This window comes from Nansenia antarctica (genome assembly GCF_963989245.1).
Source record: "Nansenia antarctica genome assembly, chromosome: 7".
Classification (NCBI taxonomy): Eukaryota; Metazoa; Chordata; class Actinopteri; order Argentiniformes; family Microstomatidae; genus Nansenia; species Nansenia antarctica.
The window spans coordinates 16,619,891-16,632,186 of NC_137677.1; the positions used below are offsets into that span (position 1 = coordinate 16,619,891).

General features: G+C 45.1%; 1 protein-coding gene across 1 annotated transcript in view; it reads left to right on the top strand.

Moving 5' to 3' along the window:
- ghrhrb (growth hormone releasing hormone receptor b) overlaps positions 1-12,296 on the top strand; it is a gene marked incomplete at both ends in the record, with an annotated part of 30,514 nt that overhangs the window by 4,184 nt on the left and 14,034 nt on the right. Inside the window, one exon of the mRNA XM_080536612.1 lies at positions 3,495-3,603. Within this exon, the coding sequence (XP_080392738.1) occupies positions 3,495-3,603 (109 nt within the window). The remainder of the gene's footprint in view (positions 1-3,494; positions 3,604-12,296) is intronic.

Genomic DNA, 12,296 nt, shown 5'->3' on the forward strand with positions numbered 1-12,296 from the left:
AGCAAAAAAAAGCTACAGTTACATGAACCATCACATGTATGAGCCTAAACAATACACCAGCCACAGTGCATATTACATTTAGCTTCACCAAAGCAGAAAAAGAGCACTGCACAGCCACAGTGTAATAAATGTGTCTTACCTTCATGTAATTAGCAGACTACTAAGTAGTTTGTTTTTCTCTACAACCCTGTCAATCATTCTCTCCCTCGTCGTCTCCCTCTACCACAAGTTCAATGTTAGTCCTAGTGCTAGTTGAGGAGTGTTGCTGGCACCTGCTTGCGTCGCAAACAGATTTCGTTCTTATATTCTATTCTTCTTCTTCTACTCGAGTTATCTAGCTTTGCGTAGCAACGAGTTGATCATGAGAAAATTCGTTAGGCCCTGGGCAGAACTGCACGGACGGCCCGGGCCGATATAAAATGTTTTGGGCCCGCGGTCTGCTGAAATAAGTTATTTTCAATGAAAACCACCAGAGACAAAATTACAAATATGTTATTAATTTATTTTTTATATGATACATTCTGAGCGGCCCAGAGTCTCGCGGCCCTCCTGGCATTTGCCAGGCTTGCCCGATGGCCAGTCCGCCACTGGCACTGGCAAATCATCTCTGAGATTTCTTTCACGCTGCATTTCTTGCTGCAGTATCTTAAGTGAAATAAACTATTTGAATGCTGTAATTTTGTGTGCAGTCAGAGACTGGAGATGAAAATAGATTGACCCATAAACTGGTGGAGAGTGCTTGGCAGTGTTTGGCTGTGGGTGTTATATTGTGTCTGGTAGGGCAAGCTGGCAGTTCATCTCTTTATTACCTGCTGTTGTGATGTTGAGCTGCTCAGCCACATCTGCTGGTTGATATTAACACATCATAGGATTTAGAAGTATGAGGCCAAACACTTAATGACTCCATGTGTCATCATTGTATTCGCGGTTTGACACATTTAACCTTTTCAGAATTCAAAATGTATTTTTTCTGTCTGGTGATTTGTTTCATTGACATTCTGGACAGTCAGTGATCCTTTAATCAGGAAGAGAGCAAGGTAAATGTTCACACACACAGACACACGCGCCCGCACGTGCACGCTCACACATCATCTCTCTATTCCACTCACTCTCTGCATACTTCCTCTGAGCCGATGACCCTTTGCTTTGGAGAATTCCATTGACAGTGGGTTTATTTTAAGCAGTGAGCATGATCTAGGGGGGTTCTTCTCTGTATGTGCTCTATCAGTAGAGAGAAACACAAGTTAGGCCCAATCCCGATTCTCTTTTCTACCCCTATGGCTCGTTTTCGAGTGTCACTCGATTCGAAGGCAAGGCCTTCGAATACGTCACAAGCCCTACCCCTTGAAATCAAAGCCCTATGAATTGGGACAACCCTTCACGGCGCCTACGTCATCACGCGGTACGGTTGACGCGTTGTGTTGCCGGCGAATTCTCACATCTCGCAATGCCTTCTTCAGCTGTGTTTATTTCTGTTGCGTGTGCTATAAGCATCTATTTTCGTTTGTTATCAACACACTGTAGTGTTTAGACGTTCCTTTTTTAGTCTCTTCCGTCAGCGATGTCTTTTTTGTGGACATCGCAATAATGACAATGAATTTAATGACAATGAATGACTCCAACCAAAACAACCAGTCCATCAATAGTCATAAAGCGTTGTCCAAAAATCACGTTACCAAGCGCCTTTCTCAGAACAATTCGTCGTCTAGAATCCAAAAATCAATCCATCATAGTGGTGGTCAAAAACGTAGAAAGAGGATCTCTTGGGGACGCGGCCACATTTGCCTGTGAAGGAGAGATGACAAATAAGCGGAAACATTTCTCAGTAGAGTCGAACGGTGATATATCATCATCCTTTACGCGTATCCTTAACTGTAGTTACATTTCGCGTGTCATATGCCATTAGACATGGAAATATGTCAATGCGCGGCTGTCATGCACAAATCAGCTTGTAACGTTAGACACACAGCACACAGCACATCGGCATAATAACGTTTTGTTGTTGTTGTGCTTGTTATAAAGAAAAGGTCTATAATGCATTGAAATGACATTAGTACAACAGACATTAGACATCAGACATGGAAATGTCAATGCGCGGCTGTCATGCACAAATCAGCTTGTAACGTTAGACACACAGCACATCGGCATGATAACGTTTTGTTGTTGTTGTGCTTGTTATAAAGAAAAGGTCTATAATGCATTGAAATGAATGATACAACCCATTAATAATATTACATAATAACAACTGCTCGGATTAGATTGCGGGTGGAAATAGGTCAAAATGCGCATCATGTACAAGTCAGCCGAACGTTTGATAGATAACTTTACATATGTGTACCATCATCCGCTGTCAAACGCCACAGGTAATAATTGATTTATGACTGTACATCTCTGAAATGCTCGACTGTCATGCAGCGTTGCGTTACTGTAACGTTAGACACAGCACCGACATAAAAGCGATTTTTGGGTTATGCGTGTTATAAATAAAAGGTCTATAATGCATTGTAATGACATTAAACTAAGACAATAAGATGGTTATCATAATTTTTCAAATCTTTATTAATAAGTAATTACAGAGAATTAAAATGACATTTCCGCATTGAATAGAGCGACATAAGATTTCTGTAGATGATTCGCAATGCATCCTGGTATCAAGGGGTAGCGTACCGTTAGCCCTTCGAAGCTAGTCTGGTCCTGAAATCCCTCGAAACGAAGTAATAGTTAGCCCTCCCCCTTACCCCTAGCCCTCGACGAAATATGAATTGAGACAGCCCTCGCCCTAAACGTGAACGCGCAAATCGAGCCATAGGGGTGAAAACGAAGGGCTAGGGGTGAATTGGGATTGGGCCAAAGTCTGGACTTTTCCTCCTGTGTGTCTCTCTACTGTATAACGTTGATGTTTCTCTTTTTTCTTTTTGGTAAACCCAAACCTTTCTCCTCTCAGCAGAACTCCCACACATTCCTATAGCTTTTACTGCCTACACACACACACACACACACACACACACACACACACACACACACACACGCACACACACACACACATACAGCATCCTCAGGAGTAGAGGGTGTCGACAGCTGCATCATACTGTAGCACATGATGAGTGACCCTCTGCGATAGGCCAGGGTTTGCTGTCCAATCAAAGTGAGCCTCTCCACCCTGATGGTCACCCTGCATTCAGCTGCACAGTTAGTGTGGGCCAAAGGTCATCCACACCTGTGGTGTTACCATCTGTCAGAGAGGCAGGACGTCTGTGGGTCTGTGGATCAGACACACCCACAAAGAAGACTCACATACATGTAAAAGATTCATAGACAATCTCTCCTTGATAGACTCACAAATAGACTCACAAAGGATTATTGACATTAGGATTAGTGTATATGTGTGTATATAGCAACAAACATGAAATAAGATCATTAACATTTTACTGGCCCAATGTTACGTTTTGGAGAAAATTAAAGTCCCTGTCATCCCTCTCCCTGCTCCCCCTCAGACGGAGGCCATCCACCCAGACTGTGCCCATGTGTTACAGCACATGAAGGCCCAGGAGGCTTGCATCCAAATACGCAGGCAGGAGGCCCGCAACCGCTCAACCAGGACAGGTCAGTGTGTGTGTGTGTGTGTGTGTGTGTGTGTTCAAAGAATGATGAAGGGTACAGGTCGACACATCCAACACCCTGATGGAAGACAGGCATATATAGGGGGTTAATTCTGTCAACGTACAGTACATACAAATGCACATTCTGAGAGAGAGGAGAACACATTTCTGAGCTACCCATCACAAATGCATTGTCCCTCAGTGATGTAGGCCAGTACAGCCAAAGACAATCAGGGGATGTAATCAAGTGTAGCGGTCTCCCAGATTAAAGGCATTTACTCAACCAGGAGTGCTCCCATCTCATCTGTAGTCCTGATGAAACACTGCAGATGAGGCCACAGAATCAATGGAAACTCATTCATTATCGCTTCCTCACTAGTCCGGATAGATCACTCACTGGAACAGCTTGTCCTCAAAGAGGAACTCCCCATCAGAGATGCTGTCGAAAATGTCAGTTGTCCCAAAAGCTCACCTCTCTTTTTTTTTTTTTTTTTTTTTCTGAGTGGGGCAGTCCCACTCATATTTTCATTTTTATTGTGATAGAGATAGTTGAGAATTGACAGGAAGGATGGGTGAGAGAGAGAGGAGGGATGACATGCAGGATATGTCCCCGGCCGGAATCGAACCGGGGACCCTGCGGTTACATGGTCGACGCTTAGCCCACTACGCCACCTGAGCGCCCCGCTCACCTCTCTTTTGATAAGCTTTGTGAGTGGTGTGATGGGGTCATCCCATTTGCGTCCGTCTCCTGTTTGCAGCCATCTTGAACCGGTGAAGATGAAAGGTAGACTCTTTGTGAGGTAGTCGTCTGCTTCCCTACGGGAACCATCTGTGTTTGACCACAGCTGTTGTCACTCAAAATTAATTGCATCGTTTGTCATGGTTTTCCTGTGATCATCCGAAACAAAGATACAGCAATTATCATATCTTTCGGCAGGTACAGTATGAGCCTCCCCCTCAAGCCTGTGTTGAAGGGAAGCTAGGGAGAAGGCTTCTCCGGTCTGCCTTGGTAGACTAAACTGCCCAGGGGGAGATGGAGCGTGGAGCTCCAGCTGGTCCCGGGCCTCCTAAGGGCTCCTCTGTCACCTCCGGATGAGGCCTGCCCAGGGAGACGGTGGCTTGATTGAAAACAGGTCACTCACACATGGGGAAGCTAATGCTAATGAGACGAGGCAGCATGAATATTCATCCATGTTTAACATGAGCTGGTCTCCAGCCTGTCCAGAGGAGGGTGTTTGGGGCTGGGTGAGAGTCCTCTCAGAGTCCTCTCAGTCCACTGGTCGCACAGCCTCTCTGAATGTGTTGGATGCTCTCCATGGGGGAGTGGTCAATACTCATCCCTGGATAGAGCCTTGGTTATCAGTTCAGGTTCTCAACTGGACATAATAGGAAGGTTTTACTTTAGGCAATCACCTACTATACCTTTTGATGAGCTGGTTAATTCATTTGTGGGATGGAGTGTTAGGATAGAAGGAGCAGTAGTGAAAGTGCATGGAGAGATGGTAGGGAGATGTAGAGTGGGTAGGGGGAGAGGTAGTGGAGATAGAGGTGGATGGAGAAATGGTATGGAGAGGTAGAGTGGGGGTATTGGGAGGGAGAGGTAGCGTGGAGGTATAACAGCATTAGCTGTTAGAAGTATGTTAGAGGTGGAGATGGTGCTCGGGGTGACAAGGTGACAGCTCCACATGGCCCAGGCCTCTGTAATTAACACCCAGCTAATGGAGGGGAGGAGAGCAGGTAGACAGAAGCCACGTCCACACCTGATTTATCACCTCCACCAAGGGGAACTGGTCATAAAGAGAGGGAGAGAAGGGAGTGAGGGAGGGAGTGAGAGGTCGATGGGAGAGGGAGAGAGGAGAGAGAGAATACGGTATAAATATGTATATATATATATACTGTATAGTAGGAGTTGGAGATGACAAAAGGAGACGGAGACTTCGGAACCGGTTAAAACACAGTGAGTGCTGGCGTTTTATTCCATGTTAGCCATATCAAATTAACCCACAAAATGTCCTTATATGTTACGTACTTCCCCATACGTCACAACCTATATATATATCATTTATTTATTTAACCAGGAAAAGTTTCATTGAGATTAAAATCTCTTTTACAAGAGTGTCCTAGCCAAGACAGGCAGCAGCACAGTTAACGGGTGCAGACATACAAAAAACATATAACAATTTACAATGAAAATAAAGAATAAATGACAGAATCATAAAATATCAAATATAATCATCAATATTCATCACAAGTCATCAGCATCAGGGATCAAACTGGGGCAATATGAATCAATCAAAACATCTACAGCCAGATGTGCCTACCTCCAAGTAATTTCTAATTACTTTAAATGTATCCAGTGAGACCAGCTCCCAAAGATTCAGGTCATTTTGCAACTGATTCCAAGCAGAGGGAGCAGCATACTTAAATGCCTGTTTTCCCCAATTCAGTATGGACTTTAGGAACAAATAGTAGGAGTAAGTCCTGGGACCGAGAACAAGATCTACCCATATTTATCTGAAGGATGGAGATCCGTAGATAGATCCGGAGATCCGGAGATCCATCTGTGAATGCTTAAGTCTATGGATGGAAAAGGCAGACCATCCTACCCAAGCATACAAAGAGCAATGGTGAGTAAGGGCATTAACATGTTTAATAAACCTCAGTGCTCCATGGTAGACATTATCTAGAGTGTGTAAGCATTGCGAAGATACATGCATGTATATGTGCGTGGCCCTCTGTGGCTCAGGTTATTGAGAGAGGGAATAATAAAGGAGCACAAAAGCACATACCGTGAGTAGAATGGATGTCCTGCTTTGTAAATCCATGTGTTGCCTCTCCAGAGGAAGACATTTAATATATCAATTTATTGGAAGAGAGTTAGAAATGCCAGGCTCATGATTAGAATTCAGTTGTGGATTTGACTGTGTGTGTGTGTGTGTGTGTGTGTGTATTGTGTGTGTGTGTAGCCTAATCAATGCAAAAACAAGCTCTGCGTTTCAGAGGATTAGCCTCAGCAAGGCTGATATTGATCACCAAATCTGGGCTTATTTCTTTACCAAAGGGGATTTGGTTTTTGTGATTGTAAATCACTGATACAGTATGTGCAGCCCATTGCACAAACTAACTGCCCCTCTCAAACGCTCAGATTCACAGACTGTCGTGAGATTGGTCGTATTTTCCCCTGTCAGTTCGTGGCTACAAAAGGTTTCTTCTCCCATAGAAACGTTGAATGTTCTCTTGTTTGAATGGACATGATAAGTACCTTTTACCACCTTGTTCTGCCGATAGCAAGCGTGTGCCTATTTTCATCAATGAAGGGTTTTGGCCATATTGGAGAAACGTTGCCAGGCAGAGATGGGGCTGACTGCCAGGCAGAGATGGGGCTGACTTGTGAATGACTTGTAAATGGTATTAATTTTCCACCTATAACAAATTGCAACATTGTAATGAGAAAGTGTTACAGTTGTGTGAATGTCATGCATGCTTTTGATAGGACTATAAGACTCAGACTGTGAATTGACCTCAGAGTTCACAGCTGGCCATCTGTTAGGAGACATGATAAGCAGGCCAAATTTAACCAAATTTAACCAAATTTTGGACAACTAAATCCAACCAAATGTTCACAATATCCTGCTTCAGACGGGGTGATAGATCTTAGGGTAAAACAGAGCTGATGTAAAAGGAACTGATGAGTTCTTGGCTCAGACTACACGGCTGGACCCAGAGTATGGACTTGCTCTGCTGCCTGATACACAAGTAAAATATTCCTTAAACATAGTTGTGTTAAACAAGTTGTTACTGTCTCTATTTTTTTACAGGACCATGAAAATAACACCTCCCTCCAAAACTCTTATCCATTCAGAGATAATTTGTTGTAATTTATTGATAACTTGTTTTAGTCAACAAAAATGAAAAATTATTTTCGTTTAGTTATCGTTTTTTCAAGGTCTATTTAGTATGTATTGTCTAATATTTTTTTCACCATTCATTTTGGTGATGAAATTAATACTGGAGAGTGGAGAGATGTCGTTCATGCTCTGAACTTGACATTCACATTCACATTCACATTCCCACCATTACTGTCTTGCCCTCCCTGTCTGAACATCGTCACAGTCACCATTGTCATTATCTCTGTAACCAGTTAGATACAGTGGATAGCAGAGCACACATGGAATGGAGAATACATTTCTGTGGGTGCGTGTGCGTGTGTGCGTGTGTTTTTTCAACTTGCTGTTGGAACAAATCCACCTACTCTACTGTATCTCTGTATACCACCACCACCCTGGGCTGCTCAAGCTCTAACCATCACCAAGACAGAATCACAGAGCTCCGGAAAAGGAGGGAAGTTTTCAAATAAGAAAGAGAGGGTGATATCAGAAGACTCAGGCCAGCGATAAGAGAGCAGTCTCAATATTTAAAAGTACCTCCAAACATACTTTCTATATTAATCCCCTTAACTACACAAGCTGTCTCTTTTACTCAACATGCAACAAGCTTTCTGGCTTAATTGCCAGGTTACATTGAAATGTTGTTTATAGAATAAAACAAACATTTCCATTATACTCAAACACACACCTATAAATAGTAAAACCAGAGAAACTGATAATTTTGCAGTGGTCTCTTAATTTCTTCCAAAGATGTATATATGAGAGTATCAGGCATATAAGGCGATATTGGAACATGTACAACTTGCCTTGATTACTAGGCATATCTCTTATTTTACCTCTCCCTCTGTATCTCCCATCACAGGGTATCACTTATTGAATGCAATAAGAGTAGATATCATATAGCCAGACCAAACATTTGGAGAGGACAATATTGTAAACAGTGTTAGAACAAAAGCGAGTGCTATCTGTGGATGAGAAAGGGACAAATGCAGCATGAAGCAGCTGCAACATAAGCCTGAGGGGAAGAGGGCAGACCAGAGAAGAGGTGAGAGACAGAGATTGAAACCTGAGCAGAAAGGAAAAGAGAGCATACACTCAGTTCTTTCCCAAATCGAATTCAACCTCCTCACAAACTAGATCAAGGCTACACCTCTGACAATACAAACCATGTCCTTCCAATTGTCCTGCTCCTCGTGTGGACAATAAAGTTACATCACTGTCAGGTGATGGATTCCTGTGTCTCTGTGTGCTGTGATAGTGTACACAAGACAGACTTTGAGACTTTGCCCCTGAAACAAGTTAATGGGCAAGTGTGACTCCCTGCCTCAGCCGGTTCAGACAGATACAAACACAGTGAACCTGTCAGGTGTGTCTCAGTGAGGTGACATGTATGTATGTATGCACTCATGGTATGTTTGTTTGTGTGTGTTTGTGTGTGTGTGTGTGTGTGTGTCCAACTGGGCTAAGATGTCAACTTTTAGTTTTTATATTTGGCAGCCTGGGCCATGTTCATAAGTCCGTTGTTAGAGGCCTTCATATGGCTGGTCTTCCTAAGAGAAGGGCCAAACAGTTAGCAAAATATTGCTCAATATCCGCTGTTATTGGTAGCCGCTCAATATGGAGAAGGCGGTGCTTCCTGTACCCATGAGCGGGATACTATTGAGTAGGCAGAGGCACTCCTGAGATTAGTTGGAGGTCTAAAACACCAGACAATGTATTCCAATGGTAAATTAACCATAGTATTGATCAACCCACTGGTCTTGTGCGAATAACATCCTGTGTGTGGCAGAACTGGTTGTTGGCTCAGCATTACTGTAACAAATTGTTTCCAGGATGTCAAAATGCACTGTTAGTATTTATGTCCTTTAGAATTGTACTTTGTATGTGGACATAAATAAAGCATTTAAAATGTGTGTCTATGGATCACACTGAGAAAGTGGGACATTGAAGAAAGATCAATACAAAAGTGACAATAACACAAGCCATTGTTCTCAAAACACTCATCTCTCTTGTTGAAGGGATGAAGAGATATGGAGGAGAGCCCCTCAAGCCCTGGTGATATTACCTAACGAAGCCCGTGGATGGAGAAAGAGAGAGAACCACCCTATTCATCCATCACTCCATACAACTCGACTGACGCAGAGCATAGTGTTAATAACAACATAATGATTTTAAGTAGTGATTCTGCCAACAGGGCACCTCTCAGGCTTTACACTTCACAGAGTAGCAGCATGCCCTTTCATGGTGCTGTATTCATCAGGCACATTAGGGCATGCTAAATAACAGTCTAACTGTAACATGTGATCCACACGCCAAGGTACAGTACAGTGGAGATGACATTAGCAACATGAGAGTTACTGTACAGTATGACTGCAGTATGACCAACGGACATGACACCTCTCAAAAGACTACATTGTTAGTCATGTCATGACATCACAACTTTGGCAACTCCTAGTCAAGAGCTGTGTTGTATTATGAATGAGAAGTCGTCCATCTCAATGTATTTGATGTTGCCAGCGTCCTGACTCTGGAGAGAGAGAGAGAAAGAGAAAGAGAGAGAGAGAGAGAGAGAGAGAGAGAGAGAGAGAGAGAGAGACAGACAGAGACAGAGATAGAGACATAGAGACAGACAAAGAGAGAGAGAGAGAGAGAGAGAGAGAGAGAGAGAGAGAGAGAGAGAGAGAGAGAGAGAGAGAGAGAGAGAGAGAGAGAGAGAGAGAGGGGGATGTCGTGGAGGTCACCCCAGCCGATGAGGGTGTACCACCAGAAGTACTTCTTCTGGGAGACAAAGGTGAGGGTCAGCAGGGTCTGTAGGTACATGCCCTCCACCAGCAACCAGAAGTAGTTGGCCAGGATGCTGAACTGGAAGAAGGCCACTGCAGACTTACACAACGTCTAAAGGAGAAAACACAACATCACCCTCATCAGATAAATACTAGATTGCGAGAGAGAGAGAGAGAGGGAGAGAGAGAGAGAGAGAGAGAGAGGGAGAGAGAGAGAGAGAGAGAGAGAGAGAGAGAGAGAGAGAGAGAGAGAGAGAGAGAGAGGGGGGGGGGGGGGAGAAGGCTTCTCATTACTGCTCCCTCCCACACCTCTTCTCACTTGGAGCGCCTGACCCAGGGACAATTTGTCATCCATTTGAGGGATGTGTGGGCAGAAAGGAGGCAGGCTTCAATCAAATGACACACAATGCTCTTAAGCCCCTTTTCCACTATCGTGCCAGCCCGGGTCGACCCGGGCTGGCCTGCTTCTTTGGCGCTTTTCCATTTGTCGGCCCGGGTCGCCTCGGCTCGGTTCGGCTCGCTTCTTTAGCTACCCTTCTTAACCAGGAACCAAATTTAGACCCGGAACCTTTTTGCCAGGCTGCGTGTGACGTGTGACGCTGCACACCGTTGATTGGTCAATGGAAATCGTCATCCCATGTTCATAGATTTCTTCGCTAACCGCCATCTTGAAATACCACATTCGCTCTTGGAAAATGTCACTACAGTTTCTGTAATTGCTTATTAATAAAGATTAGAAAAATTATGCTGACCATCGTATTATCTTAGTTTAATGTCATTTCAATGCATCATAGAACTTTTATTTACAACAAGCATAACACAAAAATCGCTATTATGCACCGTCTTTGCCCGTGAATAACACCGGCTGTGAATGTGGTAGAAACACAATACTCCTTTGCTAACTTCACCATCGGTATACGGTCATTTTGAGCCCTTAACCACCGCGCTGACACCCCGAGAAGTTATGCTTTTAACCGTAAACTCAATGAACCGGGAGTTGGTCCACGGAGGCGGAGAGTGCCTTTGTGAACCTCAAACAGCGTTTCACCTCTGCCCCTGTCCTAGTTCACCCAGATACTGACATACTATTTCCGGTGGAGGTGGACGCCTCCGATGTCGCGGTGGGGGCAGTGCTCTCCCAGAGGTGTGCGCTGTTTTTGTCATCGGCGGAATGTAACTACGATGTGGGGAATCGGGAGTTGTTGGCTATTAAATTGGCGCTGGAGGAGTGGAGACAGTGGCTGGAGGGGGCCGTGCAGCCTTTTGTAGTATGGACCGACCACAAAAACCTGGCCTACATGGCAAAGCGGCTCAATTCACGCCAAGCCAGGTGGGTGTTGTTTTTTACTCGCTTCGGCTTCTCCATCTCCTTTCGGCCGGGGTCTAAGAACACTAAGCCAGACGCCCTCTCCCGACAGTTTGACCCGGTGGACCTAGTAGAGAGAACCCATCCCATTGTTCCAGAGACCCTCATTGTTGCCCCCGTGTCATGGGCGATCGATAGGGTAGTGAAGACGGCGTTTAGACGGGAGCCCGATCCTGGGGGAGGTCCCCCGGGGAAGCTATTATGTCCCCAAGGCTGCGAACTCATGGCTGCTTCAATGGGCGCACGCATCGTCCCTCATCGGTCATCCCGGGACTGCCAGGAACCAGGACTTTATTCGTAGGAGGTTCTGGTGGCCCACAGCAGAGGGGGATACGCGCGCCTTTGTGGCAGCCTGTCCGGTGTGCGCGTGCAGCAAGACCTCCCGTCAGCCTTCAGCAGGGCTTCTCCGACCCCTCCCCATCCCCAAACGTCCTTGGTCCCACATCTCCTTGGACTTCATCTCGGGTCTCCCTCCCTCCGACGGGTTCACTACCGTAGCTCCCCTCGGCTCGAGAGACGGCTGACCTGGTGGTGCAGGACGTTTTCCGGGTGCATGGTCTCCCGCAGGACATGGTGTCTGATCGGGGCCCTCAGTTCGCCTCCAGGTTCTGGAAGGCGTTCGCTACCAGCCTCGGCGCCTCCGTCAGCCTGTCCTCTGGCT